Source organism: Molothrus ater, chromosome 2, assembly GCF_012460135.2.
Source record: "Molothrus ater isolate BHLD 08-10-18 breed brown headed cowbird chromosome 2, BPBGC_Mater_1.1, whole genome shotgun sequence".
Taxonomy (NCBI): domain Eukaryota; kingdom Metazoa; phylum Chordata; class Aves; order Passeriformes; family Icteridae; genus Molothrus; species Molothrus ater.
In genome coordinates, this window is record NC_050479.2 from 2,067,332 (window position 1) to 2,091,321 (window position 23,990).

At 49.6% G+C, this 23,990-nt stretch overlaps 1 protein-coding gene across 6 annotated transcripts in view; it reads left to right on the top strand.

The window, feature by feature from the left end:
* RUNX1 (RUNX family transcription factor 1) overlaps positions 1-23,990 on the top strand; it is a 178,419-nt gene that overhangs the window by 136,424 nt on the left and 18,005 nt on the right. For 4 of the 6 annotated variants that reach the window (XM_036383532.2, XM_036383542.2, XM_036383553.2 and 1 more), the window contains one exon: positions 868-1,059. The exons of 1 other annotated variant lie outside the window; for it this stretch is intronic. In XM_036383532.2, coding sequence (XP_036239425.1) covers positions 868-1,059 — 192 coding nt within the window. Of the gene's footprint in view, positions 1-867; positions 1,060-4,834; positions 4,841-23,990 lie in introns of all 6 variants that reach the window. One more of the 6 variants, XM_036383564.2, reaches the window with a different exon arrangement.

The following is a 23,990-nucleotide window of genomic DNA, read 5'->3' on the forward strand; positions in this document are numbered from 1 at the left end:
AGGAATTGTTCCCTGGCAGGGTGGGCAGGGCTGGCATGGAATTCCACCCCTGGATCCCTGGCAGTGCCCAAGGCAGGTTGGACATTGGGGCTTGGAGCAGCCTGGCACAGTGGACAATTGAATTGTGTCACCTCAGTCCTTCCAGCTGATTCTAGATGTGTCCCAACGCTGTTCTGGCTCTCTGGGACTTCCCTGTCCCCTCCCAGCCCCGGAGCTTCATGGGGACTGTGCTCCAAGGGCTGCTTTGGGAAGTGCTGAACTCAGTAATTCTCACATGGCCATGCCCAAGTCCCCTGTGCCCTGCTGATGCTCAAAATTCAGCATTTCTTCCCTTCAAGCTGAGTGTCTGATGGGACCTCACCTTCCTGGAGCTCCCAGTGGCACCAAGAGAAACCTCATTATCCCAGTTCCAGTTCTGCTGGTGTTCATTTCCTGTTCCTGTCCATAAAACCATTGCAAAAGGACCCAAAACCAGGATTTGATTTGGTTTGTTATTTTTCAGTCCTGTAGCACTTGTGTGGTTGTGGTGCCTGGTGACAATCTGGGATGGAATTTTTGAGGAGTTATCCCAGTGCAGGTTTAGCACAGGGGCCATTTCCCCCATTTAGAAACCACAGGAAGGGTAGAAAGGCCCTGAAATTTTTGGTGGCTCTGGTTCTTCAGCCCTGGGCACCTCTCAGGCTGTCCCACAATAAGACTGCAGAGCTTTAGGGGTGATTTCACTTTCATTTCAGACAGTCCCAGATTAGGACATTCACCAGCAGATCAGGGGTTGCAAAAACCAGGAAAAAAAATTTAAACCAAAACCAACCAACCTCATGTACCAAGTGAGCTTTTCTGATCTTTTTCCCCCCCCTCCCACACTAGGACATCGTCAGAAAATAGATGAGCAGACAAAGCCCGGCAGCTTGTCCTTTTCTGAGCGCCTGAGCGAGCTGGAGCAGTTGCGTCGCACGGCCATGAGGGTCAGCCCACACCACCCAGCCCCCACACCCAACCCTCGAGCCTCCTTGAACCACAGCACAGCTTTTAACCCTCAGCCTCAGAGTCAGATTCAGGGTAAGTACCCAAAATCCTCCCCCTGCTCGCCCACCTCCATCCCCGCAGCTTGTGGGGGCTCATGGCCCAGCTGTGGTTCCATCTCTTTGGGGCTCTCCTTGGAGATCTTTGACAGATGAGAGTCCTTACGGAGTGAAAATGGGAGCTTTTTCATGGATGTTTGGATTTTGGGAAGCCTGCATGGTTGAATTTGGGAATTTGGGGATGTTTTAAGTGGTCCATTCTAATCCTCCCTCAGCTTGCCCACCTCCATCCCCGCAGCCTGTGGGGGCTCATGGCCCAGCTGTGGTTCCATCTCTTTGGGGCTCTCCTTGGAGATCTTTGACACATGAGAGTCCTTACGGAGTGAAAATGGGAGCTTTTTCATGGATGTTTGGATTTTGGGAAGCCTGGATGGTTGAATTTGGGAATTTGGGAATGTTTTAAGTGGTCCATTCTAATCCTCCCCCCGCTCGCCCACCTGCATCCCCGCAGCCTGTGGGGGCTCACGGCCCGGCTGTGGTTCCATCTCTTTGGGGCTCTCCTTGGAGATCTTTGACACATGAGAGTCTTTAAGGAGTGGAAAGAGGAGCTTTTTCATGGGTGTTCGGATTTTGGGAAGCCTGACAGGTTTTAAGGAGTCCATTCTAGTGCTCTTCCCTGTGGCCTATGGGGGCTCACAGCCCTGCTTTGCTTCCACTTCTTCTCGACTCTCCTTGGAGATCTTTGACATGTGAGAGCATTTGAGGAGTGAAAAGAGGGGCTTCCAAAAGATGCTTGGATTTTGGGAAGCCTGGATGGTTGAATTTGGGAATTTGGGAATGTTTTAAGTGGTCCATTCTAATCCTCCTCCCACTCGCCCACCTGCATCCCTGCAGCCTGTGGGGGCTCACGGCCCGGCTGTGGTTCCATCTCTTTGGGGTTCTCCTTGGAGATCTTTGACACATGAGAGTCTTTAAGGAGTAAAAAGAGGAGCTTTTTCATGGATGTTTGGATTTTGGAAGCCTGCATGGTTGAATTTGGGAAGGTTTTAAGATGTCCATTCTAATCCTCCCTCTGCTCACCCACCCTGCAGCATACAGGGGCTCATGGCTCCACTGTGCTTCCATCTCTTAGTGGCTCTCCTTGGAGACCTTTGGATCTTTGGCACATGAGAGTCTTTAAGGAGTGGAAAGGGGAGCTTTTTCATGGGTGTTCGGATTTTGGGAAGCCTGGCAAGTTTTAAGGAGTCCATTCTAGTGCTCTTCCCTGTGGCCTATTACAGGGGGATTGGAGCCCTGCTCTGCTTCCACTTCTTCTCGGCTCTCCTTGGAGATCTTTGACATGTGAGAGCCTTTGAGGAGTGAAAAGAGGAGCTTCCCAATGGATGTTTGGATTTTGGAAGCCTGGGTGGCTGAATTTGGGAATTTGGGGATGTTTTAAGTGGTCCATTCTAATCCTCCCTCAGCTCGCCCACCTCCACCCCGTGGCCTACACGGGCTCATGGCCCCACTGTGCTTCCATCTCTTTGGGGCTCTCCTTGGAGATCTTTGGATCTTTGACACATGTGAGAGAGTCACATGAGAGTCTTTAAGGAGTGAAAAAAGGAGCTTCCCAATGGATATTTGGATTTTGGGAAGCCTGGCAGGTTTTAAGGAGTCCATTCTAGTCCTCCACCCGTGGCCTATGGGGGCTCACAGGCTTGTTCTGATTCCACTTCTTCTCGGCTCTCCTTGGAGATCTTTGACATGTGAGAGCCTTTGAGGAGTGAAAAAGGAACTTCTCAATGGATGTTTGGATTTTGGAAGCCTGGATGGTTGAATTTGGGAATTTGGGAATGTTTTAAGTGGTCCATTCTAATCCTCCTCCCGCTCGCCCACCTGCATCCCTGCAGCCTGTGGGGGCTCACGGCCCAGCTGTGGTTCCATCTCTTTGGGGTTCTCCTTGGAGATCTTTGACACATGAGAGTCTTTACGGAGTGAAAATGGGAGCTTTTTCAGGGGTGTTCGGATTTTGGAAGCCTAGATGGTTGAACTTGGGAATTTGGGGATGTTTTAAGAGTCCATTCTAATCCTCCCCCCGCTTGCCCACCTCCACCCCATGGCCTACAGGGGCTCATGGCCCCACTGTGGTTCCATCTCTTTGGGGCTCTCCTTGGAGATTTTTGACATATGAGAGTACTTAAGGAGTGAAAAGAGGAGCTTTTTCATGGATGTTTGAATTCTGGGAAGCCTGAATGGTTGCATATGGGAATGTTTTAAGATGTCCATTCTAATCCACCATCCACTCCCCCACCCCATGGCCTACACGAGCTCCTGACCCCACTGTGCTTCCATCTCTTTGGGGCTCTCCTTGGAGATCTTTGACACGTGAAAGCCTTTAAGGACTGAAAAGAGGAGCTTCCCAATGGATGTTTGGATTTTGGGAAGCCTGGCAGGTTTTAAGGGGCCCATTCTGTGTCTTCCCAGTGTCAGCCCAGCCCATGGGTTTTGTTTGCCTCTACCTGCAGAACCAATGTTTGTCTTGCAAAGCCAGGCCTTGTTCCAGGTGTATTTCCCAATGGACATTTGTCCATGAGGGTGCTGGAGAGAGAGGGAAATGCTGTCAAAACCTTGCTTTGACCTTTGCCAGGAAGGCAGCAGCAAAGAGAGCTTTGCAAAGTGCTCCATGCCCCCAAAATTACCTCTAAGTGCTGAGGCTTTCCTAGGACAGGCTGCTTTGGAGGTCTTTCTGTGGCTGTTGGTTTTCCAGGGGGTTTTGTTGGAATGAAAACCTGCAAAAGGGTCACTCAGGAGTCTGATTTCCTCCCAGGCTCGGATGAAACCGAATCATGCAGCTTGGAATCTTATCTGGCATCCCCTGGAGCTGAGTCTGTCCCTGCTAGAATTCCTGCTGAAATTTGGGCAGAGGGTCAGGTCACTGAGCACTATCAAAATGCAGATTCATGGGGAGATGGACCCAAAAAAGTGGGACAGTGTTGGTTTTAGCAGGTGTTGCTCCTAACAGAGTTTTCTTCTGTTTTCCAACCAGAAGGAAATGGGCTCAGTCAGGGCTCTCTGCTGGGATTTTGGAGAGGAATAGTTACAGGGAATTGGGACAAGTTCTTATTTTGGGATTTATTTCTGAGAGCAGGGTGCTCCTTCCTACAGGCAGGAAAGATTATCACTCACCTCAGGCAACTCTTGGAACTTTCCTTTATGCCCAGGGTTTGGAAGGCCTGTGGCTTAGTAGAATTATTGCAGATCTGATGGGTTTGGGGTATTTTTGACAATCATAGAATCAGGAAATGGTTTGGGTTGGAAAGTACCTTAAGGATCATTTTGTTTCAACCCAAACCATGGGCAGGGGCACCTTCCACTGTCCCAGGCTGCTCCAAGACCAGTCCAAGCTGGCCTTGGATGCTTCCAGGGATGGGGAAGCCACAAAATTCTATGGGCAAACTGTGCCTTCCTCACAGGGAAGATTTTCTCCCCAAAACCCCAATCTAACCGTACTAAACCCTAATGATTTTACTACTAAAAATCAACCAATGATCACGTGCCTCTACAGAGCAAAAAGAAACTGGAAGCACCACCCAGCTCCTTCCCCTGGCTGGAGCAATTCCAGGTCAGCTCAGGTGAAGGATCCAACCCCTCACATCCCCCTCACTTCTCTCCCTGATTTGCAGAGCAAACCACGCTGGGTTTCTCCAGCTCATGGCTCTGTTCCTATTAAAAACCCCAAATTTTATTGTGGCTGCTCGGCAGAGCAGACGTGGGTGGAGGTGGCAGCCTTGCACATTCTTCAGCTTCTTGGGAACACTTTCTGCCTGGCAGAGTATCAGGTTTAACACCCAGGATCCCTTTTCCCTGCTTCCCTGTGGAATTCCCAATGGATTTTTCATGCAGGGCCTGGATCCAGCTGCTCCCTCTGGGAATAGCTGTAGGAGGTGGTTGGGCTTTGCTGTTTCAAACAGGATTTCATGGGTTTCACCTGTGGATGTAGCTCAGCCATGGATGTTTCCTCATGGATATTCTCTTCTCCTGCTTCCATTTTCCCTCCCAAATGGGTGTTATCCATTGAGGATGGAATTGTTGAGGTTTGCAGTGAGTATCAGGAAGATAAACCCCAAAATGAAGCCTCTCTCGTTTGTCTGTTGCTATCACATTTTAACGTTCAGGGCTCACCTTTTCAGGGTTATGTTATCACAGCAGGGAAAACAGGGATGGGTTGGGACAAAGCTCCAGGACCATCAATTTTCCCTTGGTGATCAAAGTGTGGTTGGATTAGGGTTTGTCTCCTGTGTGAGCTGGGGTATTTCATTTCTTTTTATGATTATTTTTGGTTATTCAGTTTCAGACCAGAGGCCTCCAAAACAAGAGAGGGAAGGGGAGAGCTGGGATTGTTCACCTGCACAGGAGAAGCTTTGGGCTGAGCTCAGGGTGGCCTTGCAGGGCCTGAAGGAGCCCCAGGAAAGCTGGAGAGAGACAATTTCCAGGGGATGCAGGGACAGCACCCAGGGAATGGCTGCCAGTGCCAGAGGGCAGGGCTGGGTGGGATCTTGGCAATGAGGAATTGTTCCCTGGCAGGGTGGGCAGGGCTGGCATGGAATTCCATCCCTGGATCCCTGGCAGTGCCCAAGGCCAGGCTGGACACTGGGGACATTGGAGCAGCCTGGGACAGTGGGAGGTGTCCCTGCCATGGCAGGGGTGGAGCAAAATGATCTTTAAGATCCCTTCCAACCCAAACCAGTCTGGGATTCTGGGATTCCATGAAAACCAAAACAATTCTGAACATCCCATTTCACACCTTCCTGCCCATTTTGCACCCTGGAGCATTTCTGGTGAAACTGTCTCACCAAAGAGAGCACAAAGTGCTTTTTAAAGAACCAAACCCCTATCCATTGCTGAATTCCAAGCAGTATCCCAAAATTTTGCTTTAACTCCCACCAGTAGGAACCACAAGCTGCTCCTCCACTCATCCAAACCCACTTATCTTTAAAAAAAACCCCAAAACTAAAATAGACATCTCAGAGCAGTTCTTGGATTGCTAGGGGCAGGTTGCCATGCCACTAAACCACTGTTTATTTGTTGAGGTTTTCAGCTAGAAAAGGATTGAGGGTAATTTTAACTTCCTATTTTAGCAAGCCTCTAATGGGAAAATAAAACCTTTTGTTCAGATACAAATAAAACAAATAGAATAAAGAAAATAAGAGAATATATAACGAATAACAAAATGAATAATATAAAGGATATAAAAATAAAAATAATAAAACCTTTTGTTTGGATAGAAATAAAATAAATAGAATAAAGAATAATAAAAAGAATATATCAAGAACAATAAAAAGAATAATATAAAGAGTATAAAAATCAAAAGAACAAAACCTTTTGTGTCACAGATATGAATCCACGTTAAGAGTTGAATTCAGAGCCCATAAATTGCTTTAATTGAATTTTTATGCTTCTTTCATATCACAAGGAGGGAGCCACATCCACCTGTTCCCTTGGAAGTTTTAACCATGGCCAATTCCCAGACAAAGGGGAACAGGAGGGGAGGAAAAGCTTCCACCACATGGTTTAAATTGAGAGATTATTTCATGCCAGAACTGAGTGTAAAATGTCAAAGGATTTGACCTCCATGCACAGAAAAAGGAGATCCTGACCTCAACTCACCCCTTCCTTTGTGTGAGGGGAAAATAAAAAACAGGCAGAGCCATGTGAGCTGTGCTGAGGGCTTTAGAGCCTTGAAAAGAATTTATATTTATATTTATATTTATATTTATATTTATATTTATATTTATATTTATATTTATATTTATATTATTTATATTATATATTTTTCATAATATATAATATATTGATAAATATATAATATGAATATATATAAATCAAAATATTATATATTTCTATTATTATATAATATAAATATAAATATAAACATGCAATATATGTATTATATATGTATTATATATGTATTATATATGTATTAAGGTCGAGTTTCTCCCAACACCAGCATGGACCAGACACTAAATCCACAATTCTTACTTTTACAGTGGTTAAAGTTAACTAGAGTGGGTAATTCCAAAAAATTATGAACATAAGGTTCCTTTACAGCAGAATTTTTGGAGGGGCCAACAGAAATATTTAAAAATTCAGGCCCAGAAGATTCTTGTGGAGGCATTGATGTGGAGTTAATAAATTGCATAAATAAATGGGGTTAGGAATATCATCCAAGAAGGTGCCACTAAATAACTTTTTTTTTAATTAGCCAAAAAAATGTTCATAGAATCACAGAACCAAAAAAATGGTTTGGGTTGGAAAAGAACCTTAAAACCAACCAGGGACACCTCCACTGGTCCAGGTTGCTCCATCCAACCTGGCCTTGAATATTCTTCATTAGTTTCCAACTGTTTAGATGTTTTCACTTGGGGATTTATTAATTATTTATTGAAAAAATAAATTAATCAAGCTGTTTTCTCTAGGGGAAACAAATAATCACTTTAAGCTACACCTCTGGTTCTTTTTTAAGGCTTTGATAACCTTTAAATTACCTGAGTTTGCTTTTTTTAAAGCAAATTTTGTAACCTTAGATGTCCAATTTCCCACTTTTATGACCAAATCTAAAATCCCTGGAAACGAGAGGCTGGGATAAAATTGCTGACAGCTCTTGAAGGGAAGAATTAGCCCTGAAAACAAAGCAAGGGAGATCATTTAAAGCTCAGCTCTTTGAATTAACACCAAACACGAGGACTGAGGGATTATTTTGTTACGAGCCGGGCTTTTGTCTTTCTCCAGGTGCACCACACTTTGTTTAAGGGACATTTCAAGGTCCTTGCTATCAGGATCCTGGACAAAAAAACACAGCCTGGGTTTATCAGGGTTCCCAGGAACCCGTGAAAAGCAGGAGGAGAGTCAAGGGCAGCACTGAAACCAGGAATTACAGCCAGGGAATTCCAAGTTTTGTTCCTTCTCTGCCTGGATCAACCCCCACTTTTTAATATTTTCGTTTTTAATTTCATCCCATAAGCCGTGTGTTAATAGAACCAGAAGAATTTGCAGTGTTTCAGAAGGGAATTGATGGGGTTGTCACTCTGCCCCCACATTTTGCTGCTGGAAAATGCAATTTTCAGGTGGTTTTGGGCATTGGGGTTGGCATGCTTACAGCTCCCTAACAGATCCAGAGGTTCCCAGGATCAGGGAATTCCCAGCTCTTCCCCTTGTGCCATAGGTTAAAAACTGATTAATTCCATTCCCGTTGGACACTCTGGTGTTTCACCCAGCATGTGGTGCTTTCCCAGCACATCATCCCCTTCCCACTGGATTGCAAACCTCTCCATTCCCAAAAAACACTCCCTGGAATGTCCAGCCAGTGCTGCCTGATCTCGTCACTTTTCTTCTCAGCTCCGCTCCTTAAGGCTGGATCCAGCACTTCTGGATGTTCTCTCCACCTCCAGAAGGTTTCCCCACCACAATTTGTCCATCCTAATCAGGGACAATCCCCTTTAATGGATCCCTTTCCATCTCCTGGAGTGGGAATTTCCACTGGGATCCTGCTCTGGATGAGGAAATCATCTTCCTCCTTCCCTGCAAACTCCCAGTTCCCACATGGACCTCCAGGTCCTCAGCACTTCCCTGGGTAAATCCCACCTGTGCTGGAGCCTCCATTGCCTTTCCAGCACTGGGATCTGTCCAGCTCCTCCAGGATCCCTTCCCTTCAGCCATGGATTTGTCCCTCCTTCATTCCCAGAATTCCCAGAATCCCTGGGTTGGGAGAGACCTTCAAGGCCATCGAGTCCAGCCCAGCCCCAACCCCTCAACTCAACCCTGGCACCCAGTGCCACATCCAGGCTTTGTTAAACACACCCAGGCATGGGGACTCCACCACCTCCCTGGGCAGCCATTCCAGAACTTTCTCACCCTTGCTGGAAAAACCTTTTCCCTGCTCTCCAGCCTGGATTTCCCTTGGTGCAGCTCCCACACGGGGCAGAGCGAGGTGAGGATCCAATTCCTCAACACTTGCCTGTGTTCCCAGCACCATTCCCAGCTCCAGGGGCTCAGCCTTGCTCAAGAGCCTCACATCCAGCTTGGAAAATAAAATTTAAAAAAAAAGGCTTGAAATTGTTTGGCTTTTCCATCAACTAATGGAAAGAGTTATGTCATGGTGGTTAATCTGCAAGATTTCCAAGTGTCGATATATCTGAGATAAAAATCTTCATATTCCAAATGCCTGGCACTTCCTGGGATTGAAAAAGCAACAAATATGTTCTCAGTCCCCAAGCAACACCTGCACTTCCACCAACTTTTTCTTCTGCTTTTTTCCCACCTTTTTCCCACCACACAGAGCATCCTCAAGGATAACTCCAAGAAACAAAAAGGAAATCTTGGGTTTCAAGCAGAGAAGTTGAGAGATCTGTATTTTGTTCTATGTTTTGACACTAATTCCATGATTTTTTTGGCAAATAAATGAGAGTTTGATTTTTTACAGAGCATTTAGGAAAACTCAGGAAGCAGAAAGGTGTTTCAGGAGGATTTTTAGAGATGTCCAAGCATCTAAACCATGGAGAAACCAGTCCCAGCTATGGAGCTGCCTTTGGAAAACCCTCTCCCTGATTCTTTAGGCGGCTCAAAAATTGGGCAGCTCATGCCCAGGCACAGTTTTATTTTCATTAATCAGTCCATGTCTTTTACCACGGGAGAGCTGATGGATCCTGAGAGCAGAGCTAGCAGGCAGGGACAAGTATTCCCAGTTCAGTTTTGGACTTGCACAGCGATTCCTTCTGGTTTGTTTGGTTTGATCCCCTTCCACTCCCTGAGCCCTTCTCCGTTATGTCCTTGGGAAAGTGGAGCTGATCTCTGACCCAGGGCAGGAATTTCCTGCCAGGATTCTCCCAGAGAATTTCCTGGGCTCACTCCTTGCTCCTTTATCTCTCTCACCCGTGCAAGGTGCAGCCTCTCCCTGCTCTCCTCTTTGTTTTTGGGGCAGCATCTTTCAGCTCTACCTCAAGGGGCATTTCTGTCTCCTGGAGCTCTTCCTTTCCCATGGAAACACCTCAGTCTGGCTCCCTGCTCTTTCCCAAGGTTAATCTCATCTCATCCTGGAGGTGTTTAAAGTAAATATCTCTGCCTGCCCCAAGGGCACATTTAAACTGGATATTGGGAAGGAATTGTTCCCCATGAGGGTGGGGAGGCCCTGGAATAAAATTCCCAGAGAAGTTGTGGCTGCCCCTGGATCCCTGGAAGTGTCCAAGGCCCCGTTGGAGCAACATGGGACAGTGGAAGGTGTTGCAACAAAATTATCTTTAAGGTCCCTTCCAATCCAAACCATTCCATGATTCTGTAGTTTGGATGGCAAGCATTCAACATTTGAGGTTTTTTCATGTTTGGGGTTGTTCTCCACTGGCCCTCAAAGCATTTTCTTGGCCTTTGAATGTCCCAATCACGAGGAAGATTAAAAGCACTGATTGCAAAACCCTGGTAAATCAAATCTGAGTTCTTTACAGACAAACCCATTTTCTTTCCCCAGCATTCTCCTCTTTAATCCCCTCTTGGCAGAACACGCCAAGGTTTGGATAGCAGAGCTCAAATTACCTTCCGTGGTAAATAAAACAAACAAGAAATAAATAAATAAGGGCTCCTTACCCTAAAAACAAACACCCACTGAAAACAGCTTCTCCTTCACCTGGTGCTGCCCAGGTGCCAGAAGATGCCACTTGGATTTTGTAATTCAAGATGTTCTTGGCCCTCAAATTCTGAATTGAACATCTCCAAACTTGAGCTGTTGTTGGGGGCCGGGCTCTGCTCGCAGGGAACAGGGACAGAGAGGAAACAGCCTCAAGCTGTGCCAGGGGAGGTTGAGTTGGATAATCAGGAAAAATTTCTTCTTGGAAGAGGCAGTCAGGCCTTGGAAGGGGCTGCCCAGGGAGGTTTGGAGGTGTCCAAGGAAGGCCTGAACATGGCACTCCCTGCTCTGGGCTGGGTGGGCACCAGCCTTGGGGCAAAAGGCCAAGAAGGAGTGGGATTGTTCACCTGGACAGGAGAAGCTTTGGGCTGAGCTCAGGGTGGCCTTGCAGGGCCTGAAAGAGCCCCAGGAAAGCTGCAGAGAGACAATTTCCAGGGCTTGTAGGGGCAGGACACAGGGAATGATCTTAGACGTCTATTCCACCCTTAATTCTGGGATTCTGGGATTTATCCATGTCTTGGGGGGCTCCTTTCAAATCCTCCTCTGCCAGGCCTTTAGCAGGACATGGCATCCAACAGGATCATTCCCTGAGGAACCCACGTGGTGCCAGCGCTCACAGGGCTCCTTTTATGTGGCTGAGTACACACAACACCCTTAGCAAACTCATCCTGAGCTCTGCCTGTGTATTCAGCCTATTATGACCCCAACAAACAGGGATTGTTCACAGCTGAGGAACAATGGGCTGGGATGTGCAGTCAATGACCTGGGGAAGTGCACATTAGATAATCAAATTGGCTCCATCTGACCATCCCCAGCCTATTTGTACAGCTCTTCTCTTAAAGGCATCGAAAAACAGAAGGATGTTTAAGAGGGCCATTAAAAATTCGAGGGTTTGCTCTCAGGTTGGGTTTGATTTCCAGCAAGAAGTTCCCAGGTCTGTGTCAGAGGTTGCTTTGGTTTGTCTGTGAGGGGTGAAATGCTCAGTTCAATATCAGGGATTCTGGGGCGGTTTTCTTCCAGGGTTTGGTGCTCAGCTTCAGGAATTTTCAGGGATATTTACCCAGAGAGATGTTTGGAATGTCTTTGGTCATGTGCACAAGAATGGGATGGAAATAGAAATAATTGAAAGCAGGAACTATTGGAGTTGTCATCTTCTGTCAGAAATTGCTTGGATGTGGAACCTTAAAATCATCCAGTGCCACCCCTGCATGGCAGGGACACCTTCCACTGTCCCAGGCTGCTCCAACCTGGCCTTGGGCACTGCCAGGGATCCAGGGATGGAATTCCATGCCAGCCCTGCCCACCCTGCCAGGGAACAATTCCTCATTGCCAAGATCCCACCCAGCCCTGCCCTCTGGCACTGGCAGCCATTCCCTGGGTGCTGTCCCTGCATCCCCTGGAAATTGTCTCTCTCCAGCTTTCCTGGGGCTCCTGCAGGCCCTGCAAGGCCACCCTGAGCTCAGCCCAAAGCTTCTCCTGTGCAGGTGAACAATCCCACTCCTTCTTGGCCTTTTGCATGTTTAATTACAATTATAAATTATTTAACACATCACTTGGCCAATTTGGGCTCTCTCAGCTTCTTGCAAATTAAATTCAGATGATCAACACCAAGAAAAACCAATGAAACCAAAATTCCTTTGCATGGCAATAATTCCTGTAAATTGCTGCATCCTGTGGCCCGTAGGAAAGGCAACCCTGAGTGAAAGGGAAGTCTTGATTTTCTTGGGGTGATGCTTTGCAGCTGCCTGAGCAAGGGCAGCACTGGTGATGCTTTCAGCTCTCATTGCATAAAGGTGAATTTCATTTTCCAAAGCCCACATCCAAACAGTGCTCCTCATCCTGCAACCTGTGAATAACTGCTCAAAGCACAGTGAATATCCTTTGATATCCTTGAGAGCTACATAAATACGTGTAATTTTCCATGCAAAACCATTGGCAAATTTGAATTCAGGATTAATTAGTTCATGGGCGAGAGAATCCACCAGCAAACAGGAGCTGCTCTGCCACTCAGCATAAAAGTGAGCACTTGTATTAACTGGGACAAAAGTGGGAAAATGGGACTGGCAGGAAAAGGCCCTGGGGGTGCTGGGGACAGGGGCTGGACACGAGCCCAGGGGTGCCCAGGGGGGCAAGAGGCCACAGGAGCTGGGCTGGATGAGGAATTGTGTGTGCAGCAGGAGCAGGGCAGGGATTGTCCCCCTGTGCTGGCTCTGAGAGCCCCTCCAGGGCTGGGCCCAGTTCTGCTCCTGCAGGAGAGCCCTGGAGGGGCTGGAGCGTGTCCAGGGCAGGGAACGGAGCTGGGCAGGGGCTGGAGAATCCCTGAGGGAGCTGGGCAGGGGCTGGAGAATCCCTGAGGGAGCTGGGCAGGGGCTGGGGCTGGAGCAAAGGAGGCTCAGGGGCCCTTGTGGCTCTGCACAAGTCCCTGCCAGGAGGGCACAGCCGGGGGGGTCGGGCTCTGCTCCCAGGGAACAGGGACAGGAGCAGAGGGAACGGCCTCAGGCTGGGCCAGGGCAGGCTCAGCTTGGACAGCAGCAGCAATTTGCCCATGGAAAGGGAGCTCAGGCCTTGGCAGGGGCTGCCCAGGGAGCTTTGCAGTGCCCAGCCCTGCAGGTGTCCCCTGCAGGTGGCACTGAGTGCTCTGGGCTGGGGACAAGGTGCCCACGGGGCACAGCTGGCACTGCATGGGCTGGCAGGGCTGGGCCAGCACCTGGGATTCCATGGAAAGAGAAAGGAGGCATTTCAAGTGAGGGAAACCCATCCCTGGGTGTTTGTGCCAGGCTCTTGTGCCCACGGTGGTCTCCAGCACCTGGATGGCACCTGAGGGAGGGAGGGAGGGAGGGAGGGAGGAAGGAAGGAAGGAAGGAAGGAAGGAAGGAAGGAAGGAAGGAAGGAAGGAAGGAAGGAAGGAAGGAAGGAAGGAAGGAAGGAAGGAAGGAAGGAAGGAAGGAAGGAAGGAAGGAAGGAAGGAAGGAAGGAAGGAAGGAAGGAAGGAAGGAAGGAAGGAAGGAAGGAAGGAAGGAAGGAAGGAAGGAAGGAAGGAAGGAAGGAAGGAAGGAAGGAAGGAAGGAAGGAAAAGAGATAGGGAAAGAGAGAAAGAGAAAGAAGGAGCAAAAGAAAAGAGAAAGAAAGAGGAGAGAGAAAAAAGAGAGAGAGAGAGAAAGAAAGAAAGGAAGAAAGGAAGAAAGGAAGAAAGGAAGAAAGGAAGAAAGAAAGAAAGAAAGAAAGAAAGAAAGAAAGAAAGAAAGAAAGAAAGAAAGAAAGAAAGAAAGAAAGAAAGAAAGAAAGAAAAGAAAGAAAAGAAAGAAAGAAAAAGAAAGACAAACAGCTGTGCTAATCCCTGTGCTTGTTTGATCATGTTCAGAGCTCCCACACTCCCATGGCAGGGCAGGGTTTTGTTTCAGGAGGGTGGTGCCTACCGAGGGCATGTCCATGTGATTTCTGTATTTGTACATTAAACATTTCCCCAAGATGTAATTCCTTCCCTCCTGCACTGTGAATAAAGAGACTTTACGAGGCGAGCTGCCTGCAGAGAGCCAGCAGAGAGAGGAGGGCTGTTAGGGCAAGATAGGGCACATGGAAATGTGTCTGAGCCGGCTGCTCCACCCAGCCTCTCATCTTGAGAGGAAAAAAAAAAAAAACAAAAAAACCCAAAATGTTTCCAAGCAGGCAGCGAGGCCAGGTCTGATGAGCACAGACATCTGCCCAAGGAGCTGACGCTTGGCTGGTACATACTCTCTGATTTATGGTGTGTGTGTGTCTTAAGCCTTAAATTGTTGATTCTCTGGCTGGCTGCAGTGGGATTTCAGGGGGCTGGGATTGTGTTTGCGGCTCGCAGAGCTGGCGCTGATACCGGGGCTCTTGGCACCCACTCAGCCCCAATCTCACACCTGGCTGAGACAATGAGGGCCTTGTTGCACACATCTCCACCAAGGGCTGTCATCCCGCTTCTGTTTCATCTAGGAAGGAGGAAAAAAAATAAAGGGAGGACTGAGGGAGTGCTGTCTCCTCACCAGGCAGGCTGGGATGGAGCATATCCCTGTTTTCTGTGTGGGAAAATATATCTGAGTTTCTAAAAAATTTTGATGTTTCAGGGGTTCAGAATTGCTAAGGGAGAAGAAGAATTTTAGAGGAATATCTGGGGCAGACACCTGAGGGAGAGATGGAGAGAGATGATTTACAAGGAATGGAGTGACAGGGCAAAGGGGAACAGCTTCAGACTGAGAGTAGGTTTAGATTAAATATCAGATATTTACTTTGCTTGTTGATCCTTGCCCTTGTGCTCTCCCTTCAGCCACTCTTTGTCCTCTCATTCTGCAGCACAGATGTCTTAGAGGTGCCTCCTGTGGAAGCTGAAATGGTTAAGAACTTTTTCCTCCCCTTTCTGCTTTGTCATTGCTGGTGCTGAGCTGCTGGCAGAGGGAGGCAGGGGGTGCACACCTGTCCTGGGCAGGTTTTTCCATTTAACCTCTCCTGTTCCTGCAGGGGAGCTGGGCAGGGGCTGAGGGAGCTGGGCAGGGGCTGGAGAATCCCTGAGGGAGCTGGGCAGGGGCTGGGGCTGGAGCAAAGGAGGCTCAGGGGCCCTTGTGGCTCTGCACAAGTCCCTGCCAGGAGGGCACAGCCGGGGGGGTCGGGCTCTGCTCCCAGGGAACAGGGACAGGAGCAGAGGGAACGGCCTCAGGCTGGGCCAGGGCAGGCTCAGCTTGGACAGCAGCAGCAATTTGCCCATGGAAAGGGAGCTCAGGCCTTGGCAGGGGCTGCCCAGGGAGCTTTGCAGTGCCCAGCCCTGCAGGTGTCCCCTGCAGGTGGCACTGAGTGCTCTGGGCTGGGGACAAGGTGACAGCACAGCTGGGGCTGGATGATTTTGGAGATCTTTCCCAACCTCAGTGATCCTGGGATTCTCTGACTGTGCCATTCTTCCTGCAGCCTCCATTCTTTGCCCCAAAACATCTCCTTGAGCAGAAAAGTAGGGAGGGAAAAAGGAGAGGGAGGCGCCTCCACACTGCTCATGCCCAGGGAGATGGGAAAAGGCCCAAATTCCACCAAAACACAACTTTTTGCTCTCCTTGCTGGCCCAGCTGAGGCTGTGCCCCTGCTGGGGTGGTCTCCAGCAGGACCACGAGGTTTGAGCTGTGTGAGGAGCAGCAGAGATGGCAGAGCTCCTGCTGCCCGTGCCTGCGCGCCTTGGCTGGAGCAGCAGGAAAAGGCCCCGGGTGAGAAAGGCAGACAGGAGCTCGATGTTATCTCAGCACAGCTCTCCCAGGCCAGAGGGGGCCACTCTCCAGCTCTGCTGGGCTCTGGGGAGCTCCAGGGGCTCCTCCAGCCTCCACAAACAGCATTTCTGCCTCGGGGCCCAAATCCTTCCAACATTTCCCGGGTGTTTGTCTGGCTTTGCCTCCTTGTGTCTCAGGCTGGGCTTATCTGGAGGTTCAGGCTGGCTCAGAGAGGGGGGAGCATGGGAAGAGCTGCTGGAGTTGGAACTGGAAATGTAGGGAATTCTCAGGGCTTGTACGCTAAAGCTTAGAATGAAACACAAGATTTGCCCTGAAAAGGTTTCCAAATTTAGGTGCTGAAAGTGAGAATGTGGATTTGTGGTTTGAAGTAGAGACACAATAAGTAGAAGGAAGTTTAGAGGTTTAGAGTGTGAGATATAGAAAATATAAAAATAGTTGCAAAAGTAGACACAAAAATTTAGAAGGAAAGGAAAGGAAAGGAAAGGAAAGGAAAGGAAAGGAAAGGAAAGGAAAGGAAAGGAAAGGAAAGGAAAGGAAAGGAAAGGAAAGGAAAGGAAAGGAAAGGAAAGGAAAGGAAAGGAAAGGAAAGGAAAGGAAAGGAAAGGAAAGGAAAGGAAAGGCTGTAAGCTAAGAGAGCTCACTCTGTAGCATGAATCCATAAGATGAAATATTTAAAGATTAAGTCAAAAACATAAATATCCTTGCCAGCAGTGTTTTATTAATCATGAAATCTTTTAAAAGTCTTGTAACTAGAAGTCTTATGACTTTCTAAGCCATGCAGTAAAGATGTGAGCCAAATTCACCCTTCCTATCTATATAGAAAATAAAAAAAAATAAATCATATAATTAAAACAACTCCAAAGTCCCTTCTCAAATTCCTTCCAAAATCCCCACACTGGAGGATGGGGGGATGAACCCTTTCCTATTTAATTCCCTGGCAGGAGGTGCCAATGCAGCTCCAAAATCATTTTGGGATCACAGTGGGGAAAAAATGAGTAATGCAGCATCTTAATTGAACCAGATGAAAGAGCTGCACAAATAAACAAAGGGTTGGGTTTTTTTGGTGATGTTTTGTTTCTCTGGCGGCCTCAAAATATCAACAACTGCAAAACAACACCAGTAAATGTAGAATTATGGGTGAATTCAAACTAATTGTTTCCAAATGTTGCTGGGTTTTTTTTTTAAATTTTGGAAATGCAGATGTTAAAAAAAATATTTATATTCAATAATAATAATTCAATTTTTGAAGTTTTTCCATCCTGAGCAAATCCCCAATATAAACAACAGTAACCTTGGTTTTGTGCCATTGCATTGGGTTTTTACATTAAACATAAAAAATATTTGCTCTTACCCCTATTTAAATAATATTTGCTTACATATCAAGATTAGGTTTAGCTTTGAGATGGTTTCTGAAATGGGAAAAGTTGCTTTTACTCAGAGTAAAAGAGGACTCTCCTTGCCACAGCTGCCCAAAACTGCCTTGCTCAGCACATTGGGGGCAGTTCAGATGTGCTCAGCTGACTTTCTAAAAACTTTTTGATGTTTCAGAGGCTCAGAATTGCTAAGGGAGAACCAGAATTTTACAGGATATTTTGGGGCAGACAGGCTGGTCATGGGGTTGTGTTTAAAAAAAAAAAAAATTTAGCAAGCTGGGCATTTCAAATCCAGAAGTTTTTGGTAGCTAAAGGTCAGGTTTTGGTAGCTAAAGGTCAGTTTTGAAGTTGTTTAATAAAGAAAGTGAAACTCCTATTTATATAAAACATCCAGCATTTCCTGTTCCATAAAAGAAATCTTCCTCAGCCTGGCAAAACAACAGCACTTTGTTGGTTCATACTGGGAATTACTGAATTTCTTCCACACCAGGACATTTTGCAACATCTGACATGTGTTGACACCTCTGCTCTCTACAGGATTACAACTTTCCTTCCACACTGTTATTCCTCACTCCACCCTTGCTGCTCACACCTCCCTGCACACAAACCTGCAGCTGGGAGAGGGATGGAAGGACACAACATTTTGGGAAGCAGGGCAGGGATCGTCCCTCCAGGGCTGGGTGCAGTTCTGGTCCTGCAGGAGAGCCCTGGAGGGGCTGGAGCGTGTCCAGGGCAGGGAACGGAGCTGGGCAGGGGCTGCAGAATCCCTGAGGGAGCTGGGCAGGGGCTGGAGAATCCCTGAGGGAGCTGGGCAGGGGCTGGAGAATCCCTGAGGGAGCTGGGCAGGGGCTGGGGCTGGAGCAAAGGAGGCTCAGGGGCCCTTGTGGCTCTGCACAAGTCCCTGCCAGGAGGGCACAGCCGGGGGGGTCGGGCTCTGCTCCCAGGGAACAGGGACAGGAGCAGAGGGAACGGCCTCAGGCTGGGCCAGGGCAGGCTCAGCTTGGACAGCAGCAGCAATTTGCCCATGGAAAGGGAGCTCAGGCCTTGGCAGGGGCTGCCCAGGGAGCTTTGCAGTGCCCAGCCCTGCAGGTGTCCCCTGCAGGTGGCACTGAGTGCTCTGGGCTGGGGACAGGGTGCCCACGGGGCACAGCTGGCACTGCATGGGCTGGCAGGGCTGGGCCAGCCCCGGGGATTTGGGGGTTCTGTCTGGTTGTCCCACATTTCCCACAGGAAAAGCTCCAGGAGAAGGGGCAGGGAAATGTCCAGGACTTGGGACATCAGCAGCTGCCCCCAGGTCTCCTCCCAGCATCACTGACAGGTGAATCCCCTTTCTGGGGCAGCCTGAGGCAGAGTTTGTGTCCAGGGCCATTTCTGGCTGATCCCTGAGCATTCCCAGCCCTCTTTAGGGCTGTCACCTTTGGCACCTTGCTTTGGAAGGACACTGAGGGCATTCTCTGTGGGTTGATTTGATTTTCTCTTTGTCACCTTCAGAAACACCAGAGAGAAGCACTTGGACCCTCAAAGCTCCTGCTCCCTTCCCCTTCAGCTTTAGAACCGGCTTGTTCTGAGCAGGGACAGCACCCAGGGAGTGCCTGGGGCTGGGCCAGGAGGGATTTAGGTTGGATTTTAGGGCAAGGTCCTTGCCCAGAGGGTGCTGGCACTGCCCAGGCTGCCCAGGGAATGGGCACGGCCCCGAGGCTGCCACAGCTCCAGGAGCCTTTGGCCAGCGCTGCCAGGGATGCCCAGGCTGGGCTTGCTGGGCTCTGGGCAGGGCAGGGCTGGCACTGGGGGGTCCCTGGGGGTTTATTCCCACTCAGGATATTCCATCATTCCATGAAATCCAGAAGGACATTTCCTTTAGTCCAGCAGAGCAGATGTTCCAGCTTGGCTGGTCCCAGTGCATGCCTTGTACCCTCATCCCGCACTGTGAGTGTGGAGATGAGTCCTGGCCTTCCTCCCATCCTTCCCCCCTGGGCTGGGCCCCTCCAGCCCTCAGCTCCAGGGTGGCTCAGGGGACAGGTCCTGCTGTCACCTCCCGTGGCCACGGGTTGGCTGGAAGGGGCTGCTGAGGGATTTTGGAGAGGAAGCAAAGTTTCTCTTTGGGATTCTAAATGGATTTCTGGCCTGAGTGCCCCTGACAAGGCTCTGGGCTGGGGCTTTCAGCACAAACTTCTGGGCTTGGCTCATTTCCCATCTGAGTTCTGCAGATCTCAAATCAGCCTGTGGGAGATTTTGGGGAGCAGATCCCTTAGGAGAGCTTCCAACAAGTCTGGTTTCATTTAGGACCATAACCAGTTCCTCAGCTGCCTTTTCAAGCCCAATCTGTGCTTGGTGCTAAGGCAGGCTGGCTGTACAAACAGATGTTCACGTGGAGAAGACCTCACCTCCCCTTGTAAATCAGAGCTGCACTCTGCAGAGAGCTTTCATGCAGCAGCATTTCTCTCAAGGTGACCTCAGCTGTTCAAGAATGAAGGTTGCATTTGAAATGTCACTTATTTCCTCAGTCTAATGAGCCAGGGTGTCTTTAGATCATCAGAGATCTGCTCATTACCAGAAGTTGTTTTTAATCCTGATCTGTGATGGGATTTAAAAGAATCCAAGCAGATTTTTGTCTGCCATCCTGAACAAGGGTTTGGGGGCTGACTCGGTGCCCCTGGATGAATTCTCCTTTATTAGTTTCTAGGCTTTCTTCTGAGCACTTGGGATGGCATCATGAAAGTGGAAATGGCTGTCATCTTCAAAGGCCTCTTTTGTACTGACAAAACTTCACCTTACCCACTCCTATTCATAATCTATTGCCATCCTAATTAGTTCACATCAAGGTCAGTGTTTGGTGGGGGATAAAATGACTGTAAGCTCCAGAGAGCAAGTTTTTCTTCCACTGCTTTCATGCTGGAAAAGAGGAGGGAGCAGTGAAAGTGGAAAAGAAAAGATTGATGAGGACTTTTTGTTTATCTTTAGGCTAAAGGACTTGGATGTGGAGTAATTAGTTCAGAGCATCAGGAGCAACCTGTGAGACCCCTGAGGCCACGTTGTGTTCACCCATTAATCCCCCAGTGAGCTGCAGAAACTCCTTCATTCCATTCTCCTTTTCTTCAAGGCATTGATTTTCCAGAGGGAATAACACATCCAAGGGGCTTCCAGCCCCGGATTTGTGTGAATTGCAGACCCAGAGCTGGGAATGTTTTACTGTGACAGGAACTTGTGACAGCCCAGAGCAGCTGGGGCTGCCCCTGCATCCCTGGCAGTGCCCAAGGCCAGGTTGGACATTGGGGCTGGGACAGTGGGAGGTGTCCCTGCCATGGACATGGCTGATCTTTAATGTCCCTTCCAATCCCAAACCATTCCATGACAGAAATTCTGTATGAAAGCAAAGTCACCTCTTTTCCAATACATGCTTCCATTTATTTTTTTTTTTTTTTAATTTTGAACAAAGCTTACGGATCTCTGAATTCTAACAGGCAAAGGATCTCATGAAGGAAAGACAGGAATTCTTGGTTTCAAGGCCTTTTGCCATGGCGAGGATGGGATGAGATGAGTTTTAGGGTTTGGAGCTGAGCTCCAGGGCATCAGGACACCCTCACAGGAGCAGCAGGGTCCTGATGCCCTGGAGCTCAGCCCCAAACCCTAAAACTCATCTCATCCCATCCCTGCCATGGCAAAAGGTGCAGCCCATGGCTCTGGAAGCTTTGCCCAGGAGAGGGAAGTGCAGCTTTGGCACCACAATATGAGAAGGATTTAAAGCTCTCAGAGTGTCCAAAGGAGGGACATGAGGATGGTGAAGGGTCTGGAGAGGCCACACGAGGAGAGGTTGTGTGAATTTGGATTGTCCAGCTGGAGCAGAGGGGGCTGAGGTCAGACTTCACTGGGATTGCAGTTTGTCCCAAGGGACAGCTCCAATCTCTGCTCTGGGACAGGGACAGCACCCCGGGAAGGCTGGAGCTGGGCCAGGAGGGATTTGGGTTGGATTTTAGGGCAAGGTTCTTGCCCAGAGGGTGCTGGCACTGCCCAGGCTGCCCAGGGAATGGGCACGGCCCCGAGGCTGCCACAGCTCCAGGAGCCTTTGGCCAGCGCTGCCAGGGATGCCCAGGCTGGGCTTGCTGGGCTCTGGGCAGGGCAGGGCTGGCACTGGGGGGTCCCTGGGGGTTTATTCCCACTCAGGAGATTCCATCATTCCATGATTTAAGCACATGTCTGCAAGCAGTGACTCAGTGGCACTTCCAGGTGCTGGCTCAGGGAATATCTCTCCATTTCCTTTAGTCCCGCTTGACCCCATGACAGAGAAACTTCTGAGGTCTGTCCAGGCTGGGATTTCATTTCAATGAGCTGCAGCCATCTGTGCACTGTGTGTCTGTGTCTGACACAGTCATCACAGGGTATCTCTGCCATCGAGGAGAAAAGCAGCTGTTCCCGGGCTGTGATTCACCCTCCTGGCTCGGCTGGGATGTCTCCCTTAGGGTGAAACAACTTGAACCCCACAAGTGTCTGCTCTGCCCTGCTGGCAGCAAAGTCTGCAGTCTAGACAGGCAGCTCCGAGGTCGGCACCTCCGGAGTGGAGCTCTCAGGTGGGCTGGGCCAGCAGAGACAGCTTTATTTCACTTTATTCACCATTAGCAGCTCGTGTTCAGGCTCTGTTCCCAGGGCACCAGTGTAGCAATGTGCCCTCTGTTGGCGGAGTGACCGAACTCTCCTTTGTCTCCTTAGAAAGGAAATAAGCCCAGAAGTTTCTTTCCTGGATTAGGTGAAAAGGCATCTCATAGGACCTGGGGGACTTCACCTCAAACTCAAGGGTAGTTAATTGGACAGGAGCCAAAAAGTCCCACCTGAGCAATTTACTAGAAAAAGAAGAGAACAAAGAAACCAATGGCTTTTGTGAGGTGTTTTACCAGGAGCAAGAACCTCTTGCACCTGGCTCAGTTTTTCTCTGTTAAGAGTTTTGTTATTTTGCCTTTTATTAAAACCTTTTTGTTCCCAACACTGCCACAGAAGCCATCCTGCTGATTTTATGCCTTCTAAGGTAGCTGAGCTATCTTGGGTGTGATATAAATCTGCCAAAGCTTATGAGACCTGGCTCAAGGAGTCCAATCCATCACAGGATTTCCCTGCCCGGGCTCATTTCCCTGAGCGCTGCCCCCACCTGAGCCCGGCACGGGGATGGAGCAGCACAAAGCTGATAAATCTCCCCGAGCTGTGCTTGTGGGTGAACTCTGCCTGCCTGGGGTGACACCAGGTGATTCCCACGTGCTGTGACTCAGCTGAAGCCGAGCCTTGCCCTTCCCGTGCTCCAGCTCCAACCAGGATTGCAGCAATTCCTGGGGGGCAGCAGGAATTCATCAGCCGGGAGCCATTCCCGGGGCTGGAGCGGCTCAGGGACAGCAGCGAGTGGCACCTGGAGCAGCTGGAGGCACAGGAGGGCACAGGAGGTGTCACCTGGCAGGGTTTGGCACCTGGGCAGCTCCCACAGGTGATTCCCCTGCAGATCCGAGGGGATCCCGGATCCCCCTGGAGCAGCTGGAGGCACAGGAGGGCACAGGAGATGTCACCTGGCAGGGTTTGGCAGCTGAAGGCACAGGAGGGCACAGGAGGTGTCACCTGGCAGGGTTTGGCAGCTGGAGGCACAGGAGGGCACAGGAGGTGTCACCTGGCAGGGTTTGGCAGCTGGAGGCACAGGAGGTGTCACCTGGCAGGGTTTGGCACTGGGGGAGCTCCCCCAGGTGATTCCCCCCGCAGATGGCAGAGGTTGCATTTCTCCCTGCGGATTTATGGGCACAACGAGGGACAGCAGTGACCCCTCCAGGAGGTGCCATCCCCTTGTCCCCGTTCAGGTCACCGGGGACCCTGTGCCCTCCCGCACAGGGGCGCGGGTGTCACCGGCCGGGAGGGCACAGGGGTGGCATCAGCTGTCCCCGTTATCCCCGTGCCGTGTCCCTGGGGTCCCGCTGTCCGTCTGGGCTTCGGGACAGACTCAGATAGGGCGGGACACGGCAGCGACACCGAGTCTGGCGGCTCCTCCGGCAGCCGGGCAAGGTCAAGGCTGAATTCTTTAATTCTTCTTCTCATTCCTCGCCGGAGCGGGGAGGGAAGAGGAGGATGGGGGTGGGACGGAGTCTCCGTGTTGAACAAATACCTGCAGCTCTCGGGCTGACTCACACCTGCGAGACAAAGAACAATGAGTGCATCCTTAATTGGCTGAACTCGCCTTTCCGAGCCGGGCTGTCAGCGCTGCTGTGCCCAGGAGGAGGAGAGGGATGGTTTGTGTTTCACCGAGCAGTTTTTAGTTTGTGCACGGACCTGCTGGGGCAGCAGCCGCGCTGCGATTGTGAAATCCCGCTCCTCGCACTGGCTGCGCTTCCTGCTGCTGGTGCTCGCAGGGGGTTTTTAGGGCACCCCACAGAATGCTGCGGGTTTCTTTGGGGTGCAGAGCTCTGAGCAGCTCCTTCAGGCAGCTGCTGAGGGATGAACATTATCTATATAAACATCCCCGGTCGCTTTCTCCTGCTGCCCTCAATCATCTCCAAATATCTTGCTGTCACTGCAGCACCAACTTCCTTGTCACGGATGTGAGGAGATTGATGGAAATTTTTTAAAAACACTCATTGGGATGCACTCCTTTGACTCTCCTCCTTCCCTGGCAGCTCTTTCGAAAGAAAAGCTGGCAAAAAAAAAAAAAAAAAAAATCTTCACCAGCGCAGCTGGAACAGCCTCAGCCGCC